Below are 19223 nucleotides of genomic sequence, written 5' to 3' on the forward strand. Positions count from 1 at the left end.
TTTGTAGGTCGTCACAAGAAGAGTGATTGTCTATCATCCAAGATGCTAAAACTACAATTTGAGTTGGTTACATTGGCTTTGGAGATGAATTGCTTCATTATTTTTAGACATAATTGCCTTTTTTGCGATGGTAACTGGTTACAAATTACCTGCTGAGCACTCAAAAACGGATCTCAATTGTCAAAAATGAATGAAGATTAGAAAATCTTGAACAATCCAACCAAAATAGATACAGGGGTATTTTGGTAATTTTTCCTTTTTTTATTAAATTTTGACTCAAATTACTAGAATGTTTTTGCTTAAAGCCTGTCACGTGAAAGGCATCCCAAACAAATTTTCTGTCAAAAGAAAGTTTGGGGGGGTACCCGTCAATTTTAGGCCTTGCTTGTCATTGCGGAATGACCTGACCATGTATGCTGGGCAAGGGTGCCATTTAGTTCCACCCAGTTTGATCGGATTGACAACGCATGTACCCTCCCTGGCTATTTCATGTTTTTTAGCATGCCAAACAGCCAGCTCATGCACTAACTCTTAGATGAGAGGTTCACCGTCCACCGTCAGCGAGTCCGCGCGGAAATGGACGGTGGCAGTGTGAATTTGTGAAAGGGTCACTGACAGGCGACACCATTTTCAACCGAGGGTTCTGCCAAAGCTGTAATCACCAGGAAAACAGCGTCCATGGCGCGCGGGGCAGCTTTAAAATGGACGGGGCTCGCGGCCTGGTATAACACCGTATCTTCAATCACTAGCTGTTAGCTCTTACGACAGTCTCCCCTCCTGCCCCAATTAGTCGTAGCTTCTGTGAAACAGCGATGGCAAGCTCCATGTTTGGGAATAAGGGTCTGGCTGTACTCCTGCTTGCCATGCTTTTGGCGACGGGGGTAGCAAGCCTAGCCAATGCAGGCGGGGAGAAGGGGAACTATGGCCGCAAAGGCAGCGGTGGGTTTGAGCACCATGATGGTAAGGGCAGCTATGGTGGCAAGGGGCCGGGAAGCTATGGTTATAAGGGCCATGGTGATCCAGGCAAGGGCCACATGAAGGGTGGTTATGATCATGCGGGCCATGGAGGTCACGGTGGCCACGGGCCGCATGCCTAAGCGAGCTACCTGCAGTTCTCCTCCATCTACTTATCATGCGAACAATTATGCCGTTGTTTTTTGCTTTCAACTAGAGTGGAGCCGTCTCTTAGCTCTACTCTTGTACACCAACGGCTTGGTCTGTAAATCAAGGTCAAGATTTTTGGGCTTCTGTTTTGAGTATTGTTAGGTCTTTATTCGCCTGCTGAAAGGGCTAAGGTCATAGTGGTGGTTTGCTTTTTTTTTCAAGGGGAAAAGTATGACATGGGTTTTATAAATAAGTGTGAAAAATAAAAATTTAAGTATGTTGTTTTGAATGGCTCTTGAGAGGATAGGTGCATTGGATTCCGAATGGTGGACGTTGGGTGCAAGCTGGAAGTTGCCAGGCTTAAAGTGGGGTTGGTGGGAGGGCCTTATAATGAGTGCATGGGTTATCATTCTTCTCTCTTTTGGAGTGGAGCCTTGTGGAGGTCTCCTCATGAGCCCCTTAGTAGGGTAGGCAAGGCTCAAGATGGGTCTATGGCGGTTCTTGGTCGTAGGTTTGCGTTGCGCATGGGGTGCCTTTGCTTGTTGTCTTGGTGCTCTCTATTGTCTTGTTCGTCAGTCTATGGCGCTTTTGAGCCGTGCCCGTGCTCTGTTGTCTTGCTCTGCTCCCGTAGTGTTGTCGTTCGCGCATGACACCATGGGGGCACATCGTCGTGCTCGTCGGCCTGTGGCGATTCTGGGCCATGCTCTTGCGCTGCTGTCCTACTCTGCTCTTGTAGTGCTGTCCTGCTTCTTGCATGGGGTTGTTGAGAACATGTTGGCTTGTGTGGCGTGGTTCTTTTCGTTGGTCTATGGCGTTGTTAGGCGTGTGACAGTGCCCTGCCTCTCCACAGTCATGTCTTGCTGTGGTCTGTCGTCCTGCTCGCCGATCAATGGCGGATTTGGGCCGCGCTTGTGCTCTGCTGTGCTTCTCTGCGGGTGCCTCGTGTTCTTGGTTCGTTGGTCTATGGTGGATTGGGGTCGCGTCTTGGTGTTGTATTACTCCGTGTCTTGGGGTTGTGTTGCTTTTTTTTCTTGTCTCCTTCGTCGATCTAAAGTGGCACTTGAACATGTGGTGCCATGCTGCTCTGTTTGGACGTCGCCTTCGCCGATCTATGGCGGATCTTGGATGCCGATCTGTGGTGTTGTTGCTGTTTCTGATTATGTCGTCTTGCATTGCCGTCCTCTTCATCTGTCTGTGGTGGATTGGACAGTTCTGTTCTGTGTCGTGCTGCTCTATGCATCGGGGTTTTGCTGCTCTGTTAGGACGTCTCCTCCGTCGGCCTGTGATGGATCTTGGACACCAATCTGTTTTGTAGCTGCTGTTTTCGGTGTTGTCGTGTTGCATTGTCGTCTTCTTCGTCGGTCTGTGGTGGATCGGGGCGTTTTGCTGTGCAAGCTTGCTGCGGTGTGTTGCGTTGTTGTGTTGTGTCGTCCCGCTTGCCGATCTATGGCAGTGGTGTCATATGTGCCTCGTCACCGGCAGTTTGTGTTAATTTTCGTTATGTTCTAAAGAGATTTTTTTTGTTTGATTTGTTGCTTTCTACCGGTTGATTGTTTGTTTAACAGTTTGTTGTTTTCTGCAGGGTAGTGCGAAACCATTGACGGGATTGGATAGTTTGGGTGGCTGAATGTATGTCGAGGTCAAGCACACTTTGTTACGTGCTAAATAACTTGAATACTATAATAGTTGCCAACTTTTTCTGTGTCAATTAAGTTTGATGTTGTGTAATGTTTTGAAGTTAATTATATCTCGAACTTTGTCCGATTGTTGTTGATGGACTCTATGCTTTGCTTTGCTATAAATTATTTTTTTTGGTGTGGTGAGATGCTTTTAATTAAAAACGATTGGCTTTGAGATCTTACTAGTCTACCGGGTGTTAAAAGAGCTTGATAAGGTGGTGATGCCAATTTGTGAATTCAATTTTGAGTGGGATGCTTGGAGATGGCTCGAGAGTAGCCTCTTCTGGAAACCTCATTCTAAAGGCATTTACCATGCACTAATGCACGAGAAGAACTGATGTAGCCCCCTCAACAAGTTATGGAAGAGGCATTGGATGGAAAAACGGTGGAAGGAAGTCTTGGAGAAGATCTGGAAGCCAAGGTGGTCTCAGTATATGAAGGTTTTTTTGTGGAAAGTGATGGGTGCTTTGCCGACGGGCGTAAAGATACAAGAAAGAGGAATCGGGTCTTCTCGTTGCTCGGGGTGCAGAATAGCTTGTGAAGACCTAGCCCACCTGTTCATGGGATGCCAAGCTATCAGTGGCCTGGTTGGGAAAATATGCAAGTGGATTCAAAGGACTTGGCAAATTAAGTTCTTCAAGAATGATCTGATCTTTGGTAGTAATAGTATGGGAAGTCCCGCTATTATGGTTTGCACTCAAATAATCAGGTACTACTTCTTTCACCATATTTGGCAAGCAAGGAACCGCCGAGTGTTTGAGGGGAATTTGGCTGTGGCAAGTTTTTGTGAAATCATACAAGAGAGCAGAGTGACGATCCATATGATCAGAGGAAAACAAGCCTCAGAGGACTGGTCCAGAACCATATAGATCATGATGACATCTTGTTAAGTAAAGCCTAGGAGTAGCGGTTGCTCTGCCAAGCAGAGAACTTGTAATCCTCTGACCCTCAAGGCTCGGTCTGAGCTTGAGGTTGATGTAAAAAAAAACGATTGGCTCCACATTCTATGATGCAATTTTGGTCCATGATTTAATCCTATTGATGGATTATTTGGACTAGCTGAGTATGTGGTTAGGGTTTTGGGATTTAGCGTTGAAAATTTATGGCTATGGGATTATTTTTTTAATGTAAAAAAATGATTCAACTTTCATTATTAAATATGATTGTCTCAAGGTTCATTGTTAATATTGTAAAGTAAGAAAATAAATCCATTTTGATGTGATGATTTAGAATCATATTTGTTTCTATTTTTTAGATTTCTTAATTTACTTAGTTGTAGTTCTTATCTCATTTGCAGCCTTGCACTTTTCTTCTCCTCTCTCCTCTCTCTAATATTTAGGATGTACCTGTCTTCCCTTCTCTCTTCTCTCTAGTAATAGTTGAGTTATTTGTAGCTTTTAATGTTATTGCAAAAATCGAAGTAGAGTTAATTAAAAGAGCAGCCTCTTCTCTCTCTCTCTCTCTCTCTCTCTCTCTCTCTCTCTCTCTCTCTCTCTCTCTCTCTGTGTCTGGAGTGTATAGGTCTTGACCCAATATTATATAATGATAGATGGCAACAATTGTAAAAATCTGCATTTATTGCCAACCTTTGAGTGGAACTTTTAAACTATCTTTCTTGAAATACTCAAGATTATCCATCACGTTTCACTCTTTGAGTTGTTAGTATATAAAAGCCAAAGGTATTTTGAAGAACTATCACGTTTTACAAGCCTCCTATTGTGAGATTACTCTTGTTGAGAGTTTTACCTCCTCTTTAGTACAGTCTTTTAAACCTTATAGCCACATGTATTATCAAAGCATAGCATCACTCTCTATACCAAGGCGCCATGGATTCGAATATGGATGGTAATACACCTCTGCATTTCGTTTCCTCTTTTTGCGCTTAAGAGTCTTGCTGTCTTGCTTATCTTGGAAACTGTCTTGAATTTGCTCTTGATTATAGATGCTTTCACTACAAACTCAATCAATGACTACTTTGAGACTTTAAGCGCGGTTCCTAGAACTGAAAACTTGCATGAAGTTGTGTCTGAAAGTGGGGCCTTGGATCATCAAGTAGCTTAGTAGGTTCTCCAAACTCAGCATTTAAAAAGCTTAGTCCCAAGGCCAAGTTAAAGAAATCTCCAAAATCTGCTCAAAAAGCTCTTAGTATTGCAAGGGAAATGGCCACTGTGAGAGGTTAGCTTTGTTTCCAATTTCTATGGCTTACCAATGTGTAATCAATAATAATAGTGTCGTGTGTCATGTGATGTAGGGCGAGCACCGCTTAACATTTTTGGGATTGCCACTCCCTCTGTTGGTGTGAGTCGTTCGTTGGGCTTAGCATCTATTAAATAAGAGCCAAAGCCTATTGTTGACTCTTTTGAATCTCAATTGGCATTGAGCCAATCTACGTCCGAGCTTCTTATTTCTGAGCTTACTGATGCTATTAACTACCGTTTTGTCTTCATTGGCAAGGTGCTTGCAAAATATGGCACATACAAAATCCAAAAAGCAAACTACAGCAGATTTTTGAAGGTTGATCTTGTGGACAAGGTTGCACATCATACTATCACTTTTGTTGTGGCAGAAAATTATATTGAACAGTTTGTCAACTCATTTATGGTGGGTGATTTTATACGTATTGAGGGCCCTGTTGTGAGGAAAAAGAATCCTAGTGATGGAGGCACTTGCCAACTTGCTCTCTATGCTGATGCAACTACATCTATTGTGAAGGCTCCTTCATTCGACTTTGTGCTAACTCTATTTCCCGAGCACAAGATTAAAGATCTTGTCTCATCATGGACTTCTTCAATTGAAGATGGTGTGCCTACTCTAGCATTTATTGTTATCAAGGTGGAGAACATGGCGAAAAGTGATGGGAGTAGTGGCATTAGGCTTATTGTTACTGATGGCCTTGCTGATGTTGATAGAGCAACGGTAAGCTTCTATACACAGCTCTAAGTGTTCTTGATAGTGTTTTGATCGTTTGTTATTGCTGCAGCTTTTGTTTGTACCTTCTCGAAAGACTGACTTTTATAACATATCCAATGAAGTCAAAGAGAACGGATTTTATGATTGTATGGCCCATAACATAAATGCCTTCAAACAATTCTCTAACACATTATCTGTCGTGGACTACACTATCCTACCGCCATTTCCCTCTCAATTGAAGTTGGTTTTCAAAGATATCCGTGATAAGCAGATTGCTAATATGGGATTGGAAAAACGGTGAGTTCCGCTTGGTAGGTTTGTTGTATTCATTGTGCATTGTGTGATCCCTTTATGTTAATTTCAGGTGTTCGGTACTCTTGAGGTTGTTAACGTCAACAGTGTTGGATTGGAGTATTTATGTGGAGTTTGCAAATCTGCCCAAGTCAACCGCCAAAGCTCTAATCCTCATTGTTTTTGCAACAAATACGAGAGCTCAATTATGAGGGTCAGTTCAGGCTACGAGGTAGTGTCGTTAATGTCATGGCAGACTTGACAAGAATTCAAGCAATCTTGCCGCGTTTTAGTGATGAGCACGCTACAATCCTTATGGAGATTAAGCGTAAACTTGAGTATGCCCATGCATACCTTAGTGGTGGTGTACTTCCCTTTTATGTGCTCCAAGCATTGAAAGATTTGATTAGCACCCCTTTATACATAGAACACAAAGCCTCTATTAATGAAGCTTGGGTTTCTACTTTTCACACGAGTCCAGATTTAGTGTTGTATGAAGAAGATGAGGTTGATGAGTTAGTGAATGAACATTCCGACACCCTTGTCCATGGTATCTATTCTTCACAACAAGTCATTGATCACAATGCACATGTCCATAGCGCCGCTCCGTGTGAAGGATTTTCCCCACTGAGCCTATTTGATGATGCCGATTGTGAGGAATTATCATTTTCAGCTTTGTTCTTTGGAAAAAGAAGAACCTATGTAAACCTTGCGAAAAAAAATTACTTAAAGATCGCACAATGGGAGCTCAAAAACAAGGATAGACACTTTGCGTTAGACATTGAAAATTTGTTCTTCAAAGTGATGAAGATTATCATCGGCAAGGTGCTTGGTTCTATATGGGTACGTGTACGCAAGGGAAAATTGCAAGGCATGCAACTATGTGCAAAAGATGTTCAGAACAACACTAACATTGATCGAATACTATCATCCCAACTAGGATATCATGACTTTGAATCTCTGCGAACATCTCAAGCGTAATGTCTTCGCCATATTCGACAAATAGGACAGCCTACTTTTTTGTCACTTTATCATGTGCAGAGCAAAGATGGAAGCCATTGCACGAATGTCTTGCTACGCTTAATCCACAAATCAATGAATCTAATTTCCAATCTAGTGCACATTATTTCCGTGCGTTGGTTCGTGCAGATCCTATCACCACAGCTCGATACTATGTCCATAGATTCAACGCACTTAAGAAAGAGTTGAAACGAAATTCAAAGATACTTGGCGAAATCATGGATTTTTTCTTTGTCACAAAATTTCAGCATAGGGGAAGCCAACATGATCATGGATTAATTTGGATTGACAATTCTCCAAGGCTTGGGATTTCTAATGACAAAGAAGTGATTGCTTTTGTTGATAAATACATCTCAAGTGACAAAGATGAATTACCTGTTGACCTACAAAAAGTACAAATCCATTCCCATCGAAGAACTTGCAAAAAAAGAAAGAAGCATTGCCGTTTTGGATTTCCAAGACCGCCTGCACGGCAAACAACTATCTTGTGTCCAATACGATCAAGTGAAAAACGGAAATCCATTCTTCTTGCAAATAAGACACAACTCGAAAGCCAACTTGTAGCTCTGCCACACTGCCCTGAAATGAGTTTTGATGATTGGTTATCCTCTTTAAGCATGGATGAAGACATGTACCTTGAGACATTTTCAGTTTCGCTCTTAGAACCAACACTTTTGCTCAAAAGACAACCAAAAGATATATACATGAATAATTTCAACAAAACAATGTGCACATTGTGGGATGGCAATCTTGATATTCAGTTGATTTTCAATCCTCATGGAGCTGCTGCATACTGCACATCATATATGACAAAAACAAATCCGACCACAAGCAAAGCAATCAACAAAATCCTTGAGAAATGCAAGAAGGAGATTCTTCCCACATTGGAGTGTCTTAAGAAAATTGGAGGTGCGTTGATCAATGCTCAAGAAATCACAGCTCAACAAGCAACATACATTTCACTATCTCTTCCATAGCACAGCACAACCAGGCAATTTATCTTCATCAATGCAAACTACCAAACCCAAAGAACACTATTGTTAAAGAGGAAGACTTCCTTGCAAACACTTCATCCTGATAACACAGACATATTCTTTGATGACCTCGTAACAAAGTATACAAAAAGACCAGCTAGCATACAAAATCTTTGTTTGGCAAAGTATGCAAGCAAATACACTACTATCTCACAAGGGACACACCACAAGTGCAAAAAGCCTCAGATCATCAGATATACAAAGGTTCAACAAGGAGATCGACAGTGAGAGACATTACCACCAACTGTCTGTTGTTTCTACCGTTCACAAGCGATGAATCCACATTCGATGCTTTGACATCAACTTGGAGAGAGAGATATGAGTCTAATATTGCTATAATTGCACAAAACATGGAGCCTTTCACAAAACTAGAAATCAACAATCAAGAATCATCAACATCTTGCTCAATCTCCACACAAGAAACTCAACAAGAACAATTCACTTATGAGCTTGATCTCGACCTACCAACCACAAGGCATCATACTACTCAACTACCAACATCATCCAGATTCCTTGAAATGCCAAATGAAGAATATCACTCAATTGTCATGAGTTTGAATATAGAGCAAAGACATCTTTTCGATGATATTACGACACGAAAGAGAGTATGCCCAAATGAAAAAATCCACCTTTTTTTAACAAGAGGCGCCGACACAGGAAAAACCTTTACTTTGCGTGCAATCATCCAAGGCCTGGTTCGATACTATGCACCTTCGATAGAAGGAAATATTGAGCTTCCAACAGCATTGTTGGTGGCATATGCAGGCAAAGCAGCATTCAACCTTGGTGGCACAACAATACACTCTGCGTTGTGCCTTCCATTGATGCTGACTGAGATGGCCCCTCTTTCCAACGACACCCTCAATGATCTATCCCAGGCAAACGCAAACCTCAAACTAGTTGTTTTTGACGAGGCTTCCTTAATAGGCAACAGGCTACTGCGTATTATTGACGCAAGACTCCGATCTATAAAGCACAATGAACCCTTAGGTAGCCTAGACGTTATCTTTTGTGGCAAGCTCGACCCCATCATGCGTGCAAGCACACAAACAAAAACATCATACATACGAGATTTGGTCCGAGCCGACCCTGTAACAACAACCCGCTTTTACTTGAACCAGTTTAACGGGATGAAAAAATTGCTAACCAAGAATATAACCATATTAGGAAAAAGATTACTTTTTTGTAACCGAGTTTCAGAGTCGAGGTAGCCAGCATGATCATGGACTACTATGGATAGAAAATGCTCATATCTATGGGAAAGATCCCAACGAAGATGTTGTGGATTTCATTGTTAAGTACATAACAACTGACTCTATGCTTCTACCTATAGATTTATAAGAAATTCAAACACACAAGCATAGGAAGCCTTGCTTCAAAAAACGCAAGGGATGCCGCCTTGACTTTCCTCGCTACCCGATGCCTTTCACTATGATTTTAGAACCCTACCGTTTTCCACATAACAATATCCAATACAAAAAAAAGAAACACAAACAAATCAAAGATAATCTACTACTACTAGATTATAAAGCAAATATTACATTCGAACGGTGACTCCTATCTAGTGATTGCTACAAGCAAAGGAAGTTGGCTATGGAGGGAAGCTACAAAGAGTACTCAAAGATCTAAGAAAAAGATTATGTTGTGGAGGAAAGAAAGAGAAGGAGTGCACCTTAATCTCCTTTGAATTCAAATTGTTGATCATGAGTGTTTTAGAGAGAGAAATGCTACTACACAGAGAGGTAATGGAGTTTCCCTTTGCTCTCATCTGGAGTTGGAGTGGAAGAAGAGAGAGAGAGAGAGAGAGAGAGAGAGAGAGAGAGAGAGAGAGAGAGAGAGAGAGTTGACTCACATTTTAGAGAGAATACAGTGAGAATGTGAAAATCTACTTTTCTGGTGAAGGAGAGGGAGGACTAAAAAGTGCTTCCTTTAATAAGATCTAAGAGAGAGAGAGAGAGAGAGAGAGAGAGAGAGAGAGAGAGGTTAATATGTTAGAGAGAGAGAGAGAGAGAGAGAGAGACGAGGGGTAAAAAAAGGACATTTTAAAATTCCATTGTCCATCTCTCTTTTGAGTTAAAATAATCTATTTTCAAAAACAAAATATAAAAATAATATCTTTAAAAATCTCAATATATGTCTTTTTGCCCTCTCTTTAGGGCTTGGTCAAACTTAGCTTAAGCTTTAAACATTTCCTAAAATTGCCAAATAAAGAGATCCTCATATACCCCATTGACTTCCTAATGTACATCGAGGCAATACTAGAACTTCATTAGTACTGATGTATGTGATCCCTATGAAGGATGAAGAGCTACCCAAATTTTATCAAGCCCTCTATATCACTTACAATGAACCCATTGATCAGATGAGATACATCAGAATAATGGATCAAATTCGAGAATGGTATGAGATAAACATGGTGTTGTGTGTGGCTTTAGTAGCTTTGCTCAATGATACCAAACAAAAAAGCACAATATCTAAATTGAAAGATAATCTAGTCATTTTTTGAGAAATGATGACCCAATGGAGAGGTCGTATCAATTTATTGATCAAATACACAAAGAAATTACTACAATTATCGATTGAAGCTACCAAGATTCTTTCGAAAAAATTACCTAGTAAAGCCAACTTTGAACCTCATTTCAAAGAGATGGCTAAAGAACTATTCAAAGCCTGCACCAAAGAACACTAAATAGATTCAACAAGATGGATACACATAGCTTCCATACATTATAAGCTGACACAAGCAAGGCTCACTAAAAGCAAGAACCCTCTACGATCTTAACATGAAAAACCTAGAATTCTCTCATGCCATATGAAGTGGAGATGCTTGCAAAGCTAAGAGAGCAACTAGAGCAAGAAGCCATCACAAAGTAATTCAAGAAGAGAACATTGCTTCCAATGCTCTTTTGGGGCCAATAAAAGACCGGCCCCCTTTAGAGAGACATAAGACCACCCAACGTTAATAATCCTCTTCTCCAATGATGGGACACAAAAAAGCCACCGATGGGTTGGTTAAAACAAATCTTTAGAGTCTTGCAACCATTGGATTTGAGTTCGAGTCTTGGTGGCTACTTTGGCACACTACTCCCTTTGGACATGCTTCTCATTCATGCCTAATTTTGTTACATTGTGAATTGTCTCGAGCATCATGTCCTTTGTCGAGATTGGTTCGTCACTATATTTCATTTGGAGATACAATATTGTTTAGCTTTCGGATGGGACCCTCAACTTCTAATTTGGTGAAGTACAAAGCTCACGAATTGCCTCATGGCTTAGGTGGCTTTAAGTTGGGGTTTTACCCTAGGTTAAGGTCAACCAAGAGTTCTTCAAATGCCGCTACGCTTTGCTTTGCAAGCGAGCAAATACCTCCTTTTCCTCTTCAATTCAATTGTGGAGTGTATTTCTTCCACCGGTCCCAACAACAAGAACTATAGATAAGACCCACTTCTTTCATTTTGGCATTGGTTTGTCTCCTATCAATCAATCTTGAGTAAAACTCTATTGTAACCATCAATCTTTAGACCCTTGCACTTTGTAATCCAACGCTCATTGCAAACTCATTTTTTTACTTCGAATGTAATGTGATAATAGCAATTCCAATTGCCTTATTGGCTAATAGCTAATTTTATGCTATTAGGTCAATCCAACTCTTCATCTAGTTATTTGATTATTCACTTTACTCATTGGTACATATTGGTTCATTTTGAATTATGTTCATTCTAGAGAAGATTCCTCTTGGATCCCACCGTTCTATCCTTACCTTTTGTGTTATGTTGTAAAACTTTTGAACCTAGATTCGAACTCGTACACTCAAGAATACAAGATTGTGAACTCTTCATATAACCACATGCACTAACACGTCTTGTTGTAAAATACAACGAACCATAAACTTGAAAAAAACATCTCTACACCTATCAACTCTTCAAAGCACTAGCCTCTGTTTGTCTTTCCTCCACCTTGCAACACCCTTCTTGATCATCCCTCGACTCACGCAACCTACTTGTCTCTCCCCTTGCTTCATGCAGCGCCTACTATAGGCTACGCTTCATTCCCCTACTTCTCTTTTCCCAACTCCTCAATCAACATTCATCAAAGATTCGATGTTGCTTTTTTTTTAAAAAACATTGGCACATACTCAATTGTATACACCCTATGTGACTTTGATCTCACATCTAACTTTGAAGTTCTAACCTAAAATAGTTACAAAGTGAGTAGGTAACTCATTCCACAACCTAAAATAGTTACAAAGTGAGTAAGTAACTCATTCCACTCTCATATGTGGCCAAAAATATCATAACGAACTAGATGACACACATCTCTAACATAAAACTTTCCTCTTCCTCATTTTGGGATGAAGCTACAATCAATCTTCTCACCATTCTTGAAAAAGCAATTAATATCATTACAAAGGAGGTAATCAAAAATCAAAAACCAATTCTCATATCTCCATGTTGAGTCATGAATTACTCATGGACATGTTTCAAAGACTTTGGATGTTAAATTCATAGAGAGATATTATGGCTATATCTTCCCCTCCCAAGGATCCCAATTTTGGACTTCTATTTTTCATGATCTTATTGCAACACATGATGTTCAAATTGATGAGATGGATTCACTCATTACCCTACTTACAATTCCTACATCCCATTTTAGTATCGACCCATCCATCCCTTGTGCTAGGTGATTCAACCTAGTGTGATACGTGTAGTATCCACTATTCATCACCCTCTCCATCATTAATATCCTCTCCCACCCTCAAAATTAGTTGATGCTACTTGAATTTTGATGGTAAGTGGGTTGATGTTTGTAGGGTACTTCTACTTGCACAACCATTATCATATGTAAATCCTAAAAATCCTCCTTAGATTTGACGAACACTTCTACTTCCATACATGAACAAACATTCTCGTTAAACCTCGCTAAAGAGTTATCATCATAGCAAATTGAGCGATACCCAAAGGGCATCTAAAGATGCTCTTGTGTACGACTAACATGTATCCACCAAGTCAATAATCCAATTTTTAAGTGTAGACTTGTAATAAACGATGATAACCTTCATCTTGTTGTGCATTCTACTTGTGCAATACTCACTACCTATTGAATATTAACTCTCTCAACGAACAGGAAGCCATCCTTTTTCATACACCCAAATGGATCAAGCATGTGCCCATAGACACATTCAAATTGCACAGGTGCTTACGAAAGGCTGAACTGGAACTGTCAAAAAATGAAAGAAGAAATCCTTGTTCCTGACTCGTTGTAAGAACACCACTGCGAGACACACACACACACACACACACACAGAGAGAGAGAGAGAGAGAGAGAGAGAGAGAGAGAGAGAGAGAGACCCATGGTTCATAGTTGAATCCTCCATAATCCGTTTTGCCTTCAACAGGGTAAGGACTCAAGAGAATGATATAATACAACAAGCTGTTGTTCCTTTCTTCTTCACAGCAAGGAACCAAAACCCTCATTTAAAAGGTGGTGTTAAAAAACACCAGGTATTGCAGGGATTCATTTACCCTCCAAAGCCATAGAGAGTTCTGCCCTGTCGCTTGAGGGCATAGACAACATCCATGGCAGTGACAGTCTTGCGGCGAGCATGCTCAGTGTATGTCACAGCATCTCTGATGACATTCTCCAAGAAGATCTTGAGCACCCCACGAGTTTCCTCATAGATTAGGCCACTGATGCGCTTCACGCCACCTCTGCGAGCAAGACGACGAATGGCAGGCTTGGTGATGCCCTGAATATTGTCACGAAGAACCTTGCGATGGCGCTTAGCGCCACCCTTGCCCAAGCCCTTCCCGCCCTTGCCCCGTCCAGACATGCCTGCGAGCTCAAGGTTGAAGAGAGTAGTTCCGCACGAGAGAGAGAGAGAGAGATAGAGAGAGACAGGAGATGCCATTGACTCTGCCGCAGCAGTTTATTTTTATTTGCGTCCTCTCCTTGTCGATCCGCACTTCGGATTCTCTTTTGCTACCTCGTAGCCGTCGATCCCAATCTTCAATCGGACGGTGCATAATCGTTTAAAGCGTGGATCAGAACCCAGTTCCATACTAAAGTTGGGTTCACACTACACCAAGCAATTGAGCCGCCTAAGGGTTTGCAGTTCGCACTACACATGTTGAAATACATGCTAACTCATGTCCAAGCAACCCCTTTCTTTGTTATGGTTTGGTCGAGCCGCCCAAGGGTGGACAACCCACTCAACTATCTAATAAGGCCTACATAGAAGCACTTTCTATGGTTTTTGCAATGGACAATGGGAACAACACCCAGTCAAGTGAGGAGGGGGGATAAATTCCTCTAATGGAATAGTATGAAACAAGAGATGTGCAATCTGAACCATCCCTTAGAGGGTTCCCCATCTTTGGAGGGCGCACAAAGACAATGGTTGCAGCCCCATACTGATCCAAAAGTTGGAGCTCGTGACTTCAAATCTTTCTGCATCATTTTTGTTGTGGTTGCTTCAACCCTTCACATGCATTTGTTGGGGTTCAACAGGGATGGCCCTATTGTTGCCAATCATAAGCTTTATTGCGACATGTTGCGAAAAAACTTGGTCTATGGGATGTAGTTTACTGTCAAATAGGACCCCACCCCATAAACGGCCCTCCAATATAGAGGGGAGTAAGGAGCTTCTGTGAAAGAAGCGAGGGTTTTTTTTGGGTGAGAGAGAGAGAGAGAGAGAGAGAGAGAGAGAGAGAGAGAGAGAGAATAACACTATCTCATTGCCAAGCAAATTGTGGTGCCATAATCAACTAGGACAATGAATCCCTTAGTTTCTCTACATGGTGATATAAAGCACTTCAACAACTTGGAGACATGAGGATGTGCAAGTTGTGGTTGATGGTTCCTTACGTCTTTACACTTTCAACATTTACTTTGAGGCAAACATTGTCAAAGTTTATGAATCTCTTCATCAAGCACATGGAGTCAATCTATTGCTACGGTTGTTCCCACGAAGTCTCTACACCAACAGAGACCCAACTCTTGGTTGTGGAAATTGATTGTCCGGTGCCCAATTAGCAGACTTGTGGTACTTGCGAAGCTGCCTAGGGAGTACGAGATGGTGGCCAGAGCATTACGCTTGCAAATCATGAAAGAAAAGCTGGGGAATTTGATGATCTTAACTCTTTCCTTATTGAGGAGGAAGCCATCTTAATCACCCAAGGCAAGGTTAGAGTTTTTGGGAAACGTGGACAGGCACTTGCTACTTTGGAAACTACAAAGAAGTCCAAAAGTTGTTGCTATAAAGTTTCCAAAGAAATCCAAAACTTGTTGTTATAACTATGGAATGCCTAGTCGTTTGTCTAGGGATTGCAAATCCAAAGAAAAAGGCAAAAGCTCAACAAAGGACAAAGGAAAAAGTAAGCATGATGAGGATAGCAATGGCAGTGATTTTGCAAAGGACTCAACAAAGTTTGCCAATGTGGCACAAACTACACTAGCTATAACTCCACCCTTCTAGCCTGGTGGTGGTTGTTGCAACATGCTTCGATCATAGAGAGGCATGTGAGTGGCAGAGAGAGGCAATTGGAGCTCCCAATACTTAATTTGGACAGTTGTGCCAAAATTTAAGTCAATAGTGTTTGATCTTGTGTGTTGCAGTTTAAAGCACATTGCATCTAGCAAGAAACCAACACAACGTATACAAAACACTATAAGTGTTGCAGATAATCCATTGATGGCCAAATTATGGGCAGGTTGTGTTCCTAAGTTCATGATTTTGGAAATGTTGGACATGATTTGTTCACAACTCATTATCTTGGAAACGATGGATGTGATTTGTCTCTAGTTCAACTTTGTAAGCAACAGATGCTCAAGATGGCATTATTTTCAGGTCACAAGTTGATGGTAGCAAATCTAAGGTGTATTTAGTAGAGGCCTTTGCTGGCATGTCCATGGTAGATTCTTCATCGACTTGGTCTTCCTACGTATGTCCAATTTGAGCTACAGAGGGTGTGTCCACTGGGTAGCCGGTCCTTGGCTAGGTCCTTGACCTCCAGGGTGGCCCTTGGCCTGACATTACTCCCTCCTTGGAGAATCATTTTCGTCCTCGAAAACACAAGTGGTAGTATATTCGTAAGAACACTAATGTTTTCCTTATTGGCATCCCATACGCGAGCCAATTGTGCATATGATACTTGGTGCAGTGAGGAGGTTCAATGAAACCAAGAGCAACATCTCGATTTTCAACATAGTTTTCCTTTTGCAACCACTTGTATCTAAATGGTAACTCAATTTATAACTCACTTGAGTACTTTAAAGGAGTAACCACAACTAAAAAGGTGTCTAAAGGCATAATCGGTTTCAGACTTTCTGAAAGATATTGGAAAAATGCAAGAAAACCTGGGTGCAACTTTCCATAAAGTTGTGAGCCAGATTTCCAACTCATGTGAGTATCTTGAAAGGCTCATAGCTACTAAGGGATAGATAGGGAGTTTCCTCATGTCAGACTGCTGAACATTTTGGAACACACAGAACTACATGTTCACCCCTAATGAAGGTTACCTGCCAACATACTTTGTCAGCACACCTATTAAGTCCTTGACTTATGAAACTATTGAAACGGTATCCAACCCCACCACAACAGGTGTTCAACTAGCAGGTAACAGTAATCAACATAGGCAACCGTGTACAGAATGATTGGAATCAACTTAAAAAAAAGTTGAATTTATCCACTATCGTGTGGTAAATTGCAGAACTCTTTCCTTGAAAGTATAACATAAATCGATCAAACTGTGATCCTCAATGCCAATGGGATGATTTAGTAAATATCCGCTGGGTCTTACCCCAAAACTGTACTTCCATAAACACTCATAGTACTATAAAGAGAGCAAGATATCAACACAAGTGAAATGCCTAGCTCTTATGGGCAGCCATGCTGTCACAACGGTTTGCTGCAGCTAGACTTCGTGATAGAGATTAGCTCATGTGAGTTTAAGGCTATTAAAAACTCAACTCGAGCGTCGCACTAGAAACACGTGGTGCAAAAATGACACTCTAAATATCCGTAATGACAAGACTTTTGCTTGTCCATTAACATCGATGTGTATTCAACTGGGTAGATTTGTTAGATCGTGAAAACAATCACCCAACGAATGCCAACAGTTGGGTCTTACCCGAGATCTGACAATGGATTTAGCCAGCTTGTGTGGCTCATAGCCCTTATGTCAATTAGTGTTCAATCGTTGAATCAATGAAGACTAAGTTGGATGGCGTCTTGGCCAATTTCTAGCTGAGAGTTAGAGCACCTTGGCTCAGGCTGACTCCGAAACAAAACATGTTCAAAAGCTTCTTAGAAAGTTTTTATTATTCTTTGAGAGGAATAAGAAAGAGAGAGAAGTAGAGCATGCTAGGCTGAGGAACTTTCCATAAATTTCTAGAGTGTTGTATGCCCTTTTCAAATTCTCTAGCGCAAACCGTGCCTGTGTCATAGCTTATCCTATAAGCGTACATCAGTGTAATTGTACTATGCCCTTGTAGAGAGAGGTACCAAAAGTCACATCTGGACCCACTTACCTTGTATGTGATCGTGATTGTATCAGGGTGCAGATGTATGGCACGTTGCCTGTGAAGAAACATAAAAATAAAATGTCTAAAAGCAACAACAACAAAGCTCATCCTGGACAGAGTAGCTAGTGCTATAGCGAAAGCGTATGCAATGATGGGTGTTGTGCGTCCATCATACTAGTATGCCATGCAGACTTATAAAAAAATAGAATGATAAGCCCTTGGCTTCAATGAAATTCTCAACCATGTGAGCCGCGAGTATACGTGCCTGGCACGATTACACTTGGCATGGATACATCACAGTCCACCGTTGTGTAAACTATGAGCTTATATCCATATAGTGCCAAAGATGTGTGTCATTATCAATCATCCGAAGTCAATCGATAAGACTATGGCACATAAGAGAAGTCATGCTTCACATGAAGACAGGTAAAGCACTTTGCTTGTACAGTTGCTTTGTACGGAGTCTGCCCAAGCACTTTGCTTTGCACAACAGAGATATCTTTTCCAAAAAGAAAGGAAAACATAGACAAAAACAAACATAGCTTGAAACTTGACTAAACTTGTCGCCCATTTGTGACCAGGAGTTTGATAAGTCGGTCAAAGCCGCCACATAGCCATATGTACATAGCTCTTGTGATGTAAAAAAAAACTGCAACCTGAGTGCTTATAGCAAACCAATGCATCTATTGATGCACAAATGTCAAAGAAAGTCGACCTGGTTGAGCTTGCATAGAAAAATGGCCTTGCCAAATCAGGCAACATAAGGAGAATCATGCAATTGCTCAATATTGAAAGAGATAGCAGTTAACATCTAGTCATCATTAAATGTCAAACTCAATTTGTGTAACCATTGCCCTTGGCATTGGAAGTCATAGCAGAGCGGTTGAAATCAATGGGCTTTATGTACGGCCGGTGCCCGCATTGTGGCAAGCTATAAGGGTGATGGTGCTACAAACGGAAGATGTGGTGTCCCTACAAAATACGTAAAATAACACGCTACAGACAATAAAACAATAGATCTACATACCTGGCGCATCCACGAGCACATAATTGACGATATACGAGAACAGAGAGAGATAGATAGCGGGAGAGAGCGAAAGAACACATGCAAGCGCACCTCCTAGAGCGGAGTGCTATGTCGGCACAGCAAGAGAGAAGAGTGGAGAGGAGAGAAGAGAAGAGAAACACAAACACTGGGTGCAATCTCCCCCCGTGCAAAAGTGACCATTTCCCTCTTGCACGTATTTCATTTATAGATTTCTTGAATGGTCAAATTGAGTACAAACTAGCCGGTCAGTCATAAATGACCAAAGCTCATAAAAGAGCACTTGAATAATAAAATGTACAAAATGTATATTTGCTTGCATAGGCCTAGATCGATCAAGCCTTTTCCACCTATCAACTGCAAATGAATAGTAGTATATCAATTCCATAACATACCTCTGTGTTAGAAAGCAACTGTCCTCCGTTGCAAAGATAAGAATCTGCAAACAATACTTGGCAAAAACAGTGATTAGTATTCTCGGTTAGGAAAATGTCATAAGAAATGGAAGAAATTCTTAAACTAAACAACATTGTTTATGCATCCACATAATATCTATTCTAGTGTCACATACCACTAGAATAAGCAGTATATGTCATACCTTGATGAATCAGGATATCA

The 19223-nt window shown here is 41.1% G+C and overlaps 2 protein-coding genes and 1 pseudogene across 2 annotated transcripts; 2 read left to right on the forward strand and 1 right to left on the reverse strand.

Annotated features, from left to right (window-relative positions):
• The first annotated feature begins 440 nt into the window (after positions 1-440).
• Positions 441-1248, forward strand: LOC147454044 (uncharacterized). Its single transcript, XM_086516049.1, has one exon. The coding sequence runs from the start codon at positions 813-815 to the stop codon at positions 1095-1097; it is 285 nt and encodes a 94-aa protein (XP_086372175.1). The 5' UTR covers positions 441-812; the 3' UTR covers positions 1098-1248.
• A 154-nt stretch (positions 1249-1402) lies between these two features.
• Positions 1403-2565, forward strand: LOC147454045 (uncharacterized; annotated as a pseudogene).
• Positions 2566-13377: 10812 nt separating this feature from the next.
• Positions 13378-13946, reverse strand: LOC147454046 (histone H4-like). Its single transcript, XM_086517252.1, has one exon. It carries the CDS (start codon positions 13944-13946, stop codon positions 13557-13559), a length of 390 nt encoding a protein of 129 aa, XP_086373378.1. The 3' UTR covers positions 13378-13556.
• Positions 13947-19223: the final 5277 nt, after the last annotated feature.

Source organism: Adiantum capillus-veneris, chromosome 7 (assembly GCF_014529385.1).
Source record: "Adiantum capillus-veneris isolate H3 chromosome 7, ASM1452938v2, whole genome shotgun sequence".
Taxonomy (NCBI): Eukaryota; Viridiplantae; Streptophyta; class Polypodiopsida; order Polypodiales; family Pteridaceae; genus Adiantum; species Adiantum capillus-veneris.

What these genes read in the sequence shown, in the direction of transcription:
- LOC147454046 (XM_086517252.1), bottom strand. Translation starts at nt 13,946, where the DNA reads ATGGCATCTCCTGTCTCTCTCTATCTCTCTCTCTCTCTCTCGTGCGGA.
- LOC147454044 (XM_086516049.1), top strand. Translation starts at nt 813, where the DNA reads ATGGCAAGCTCCATGTTTGGGAATAAGGGTCTGGCTGTACTCCTGCTT.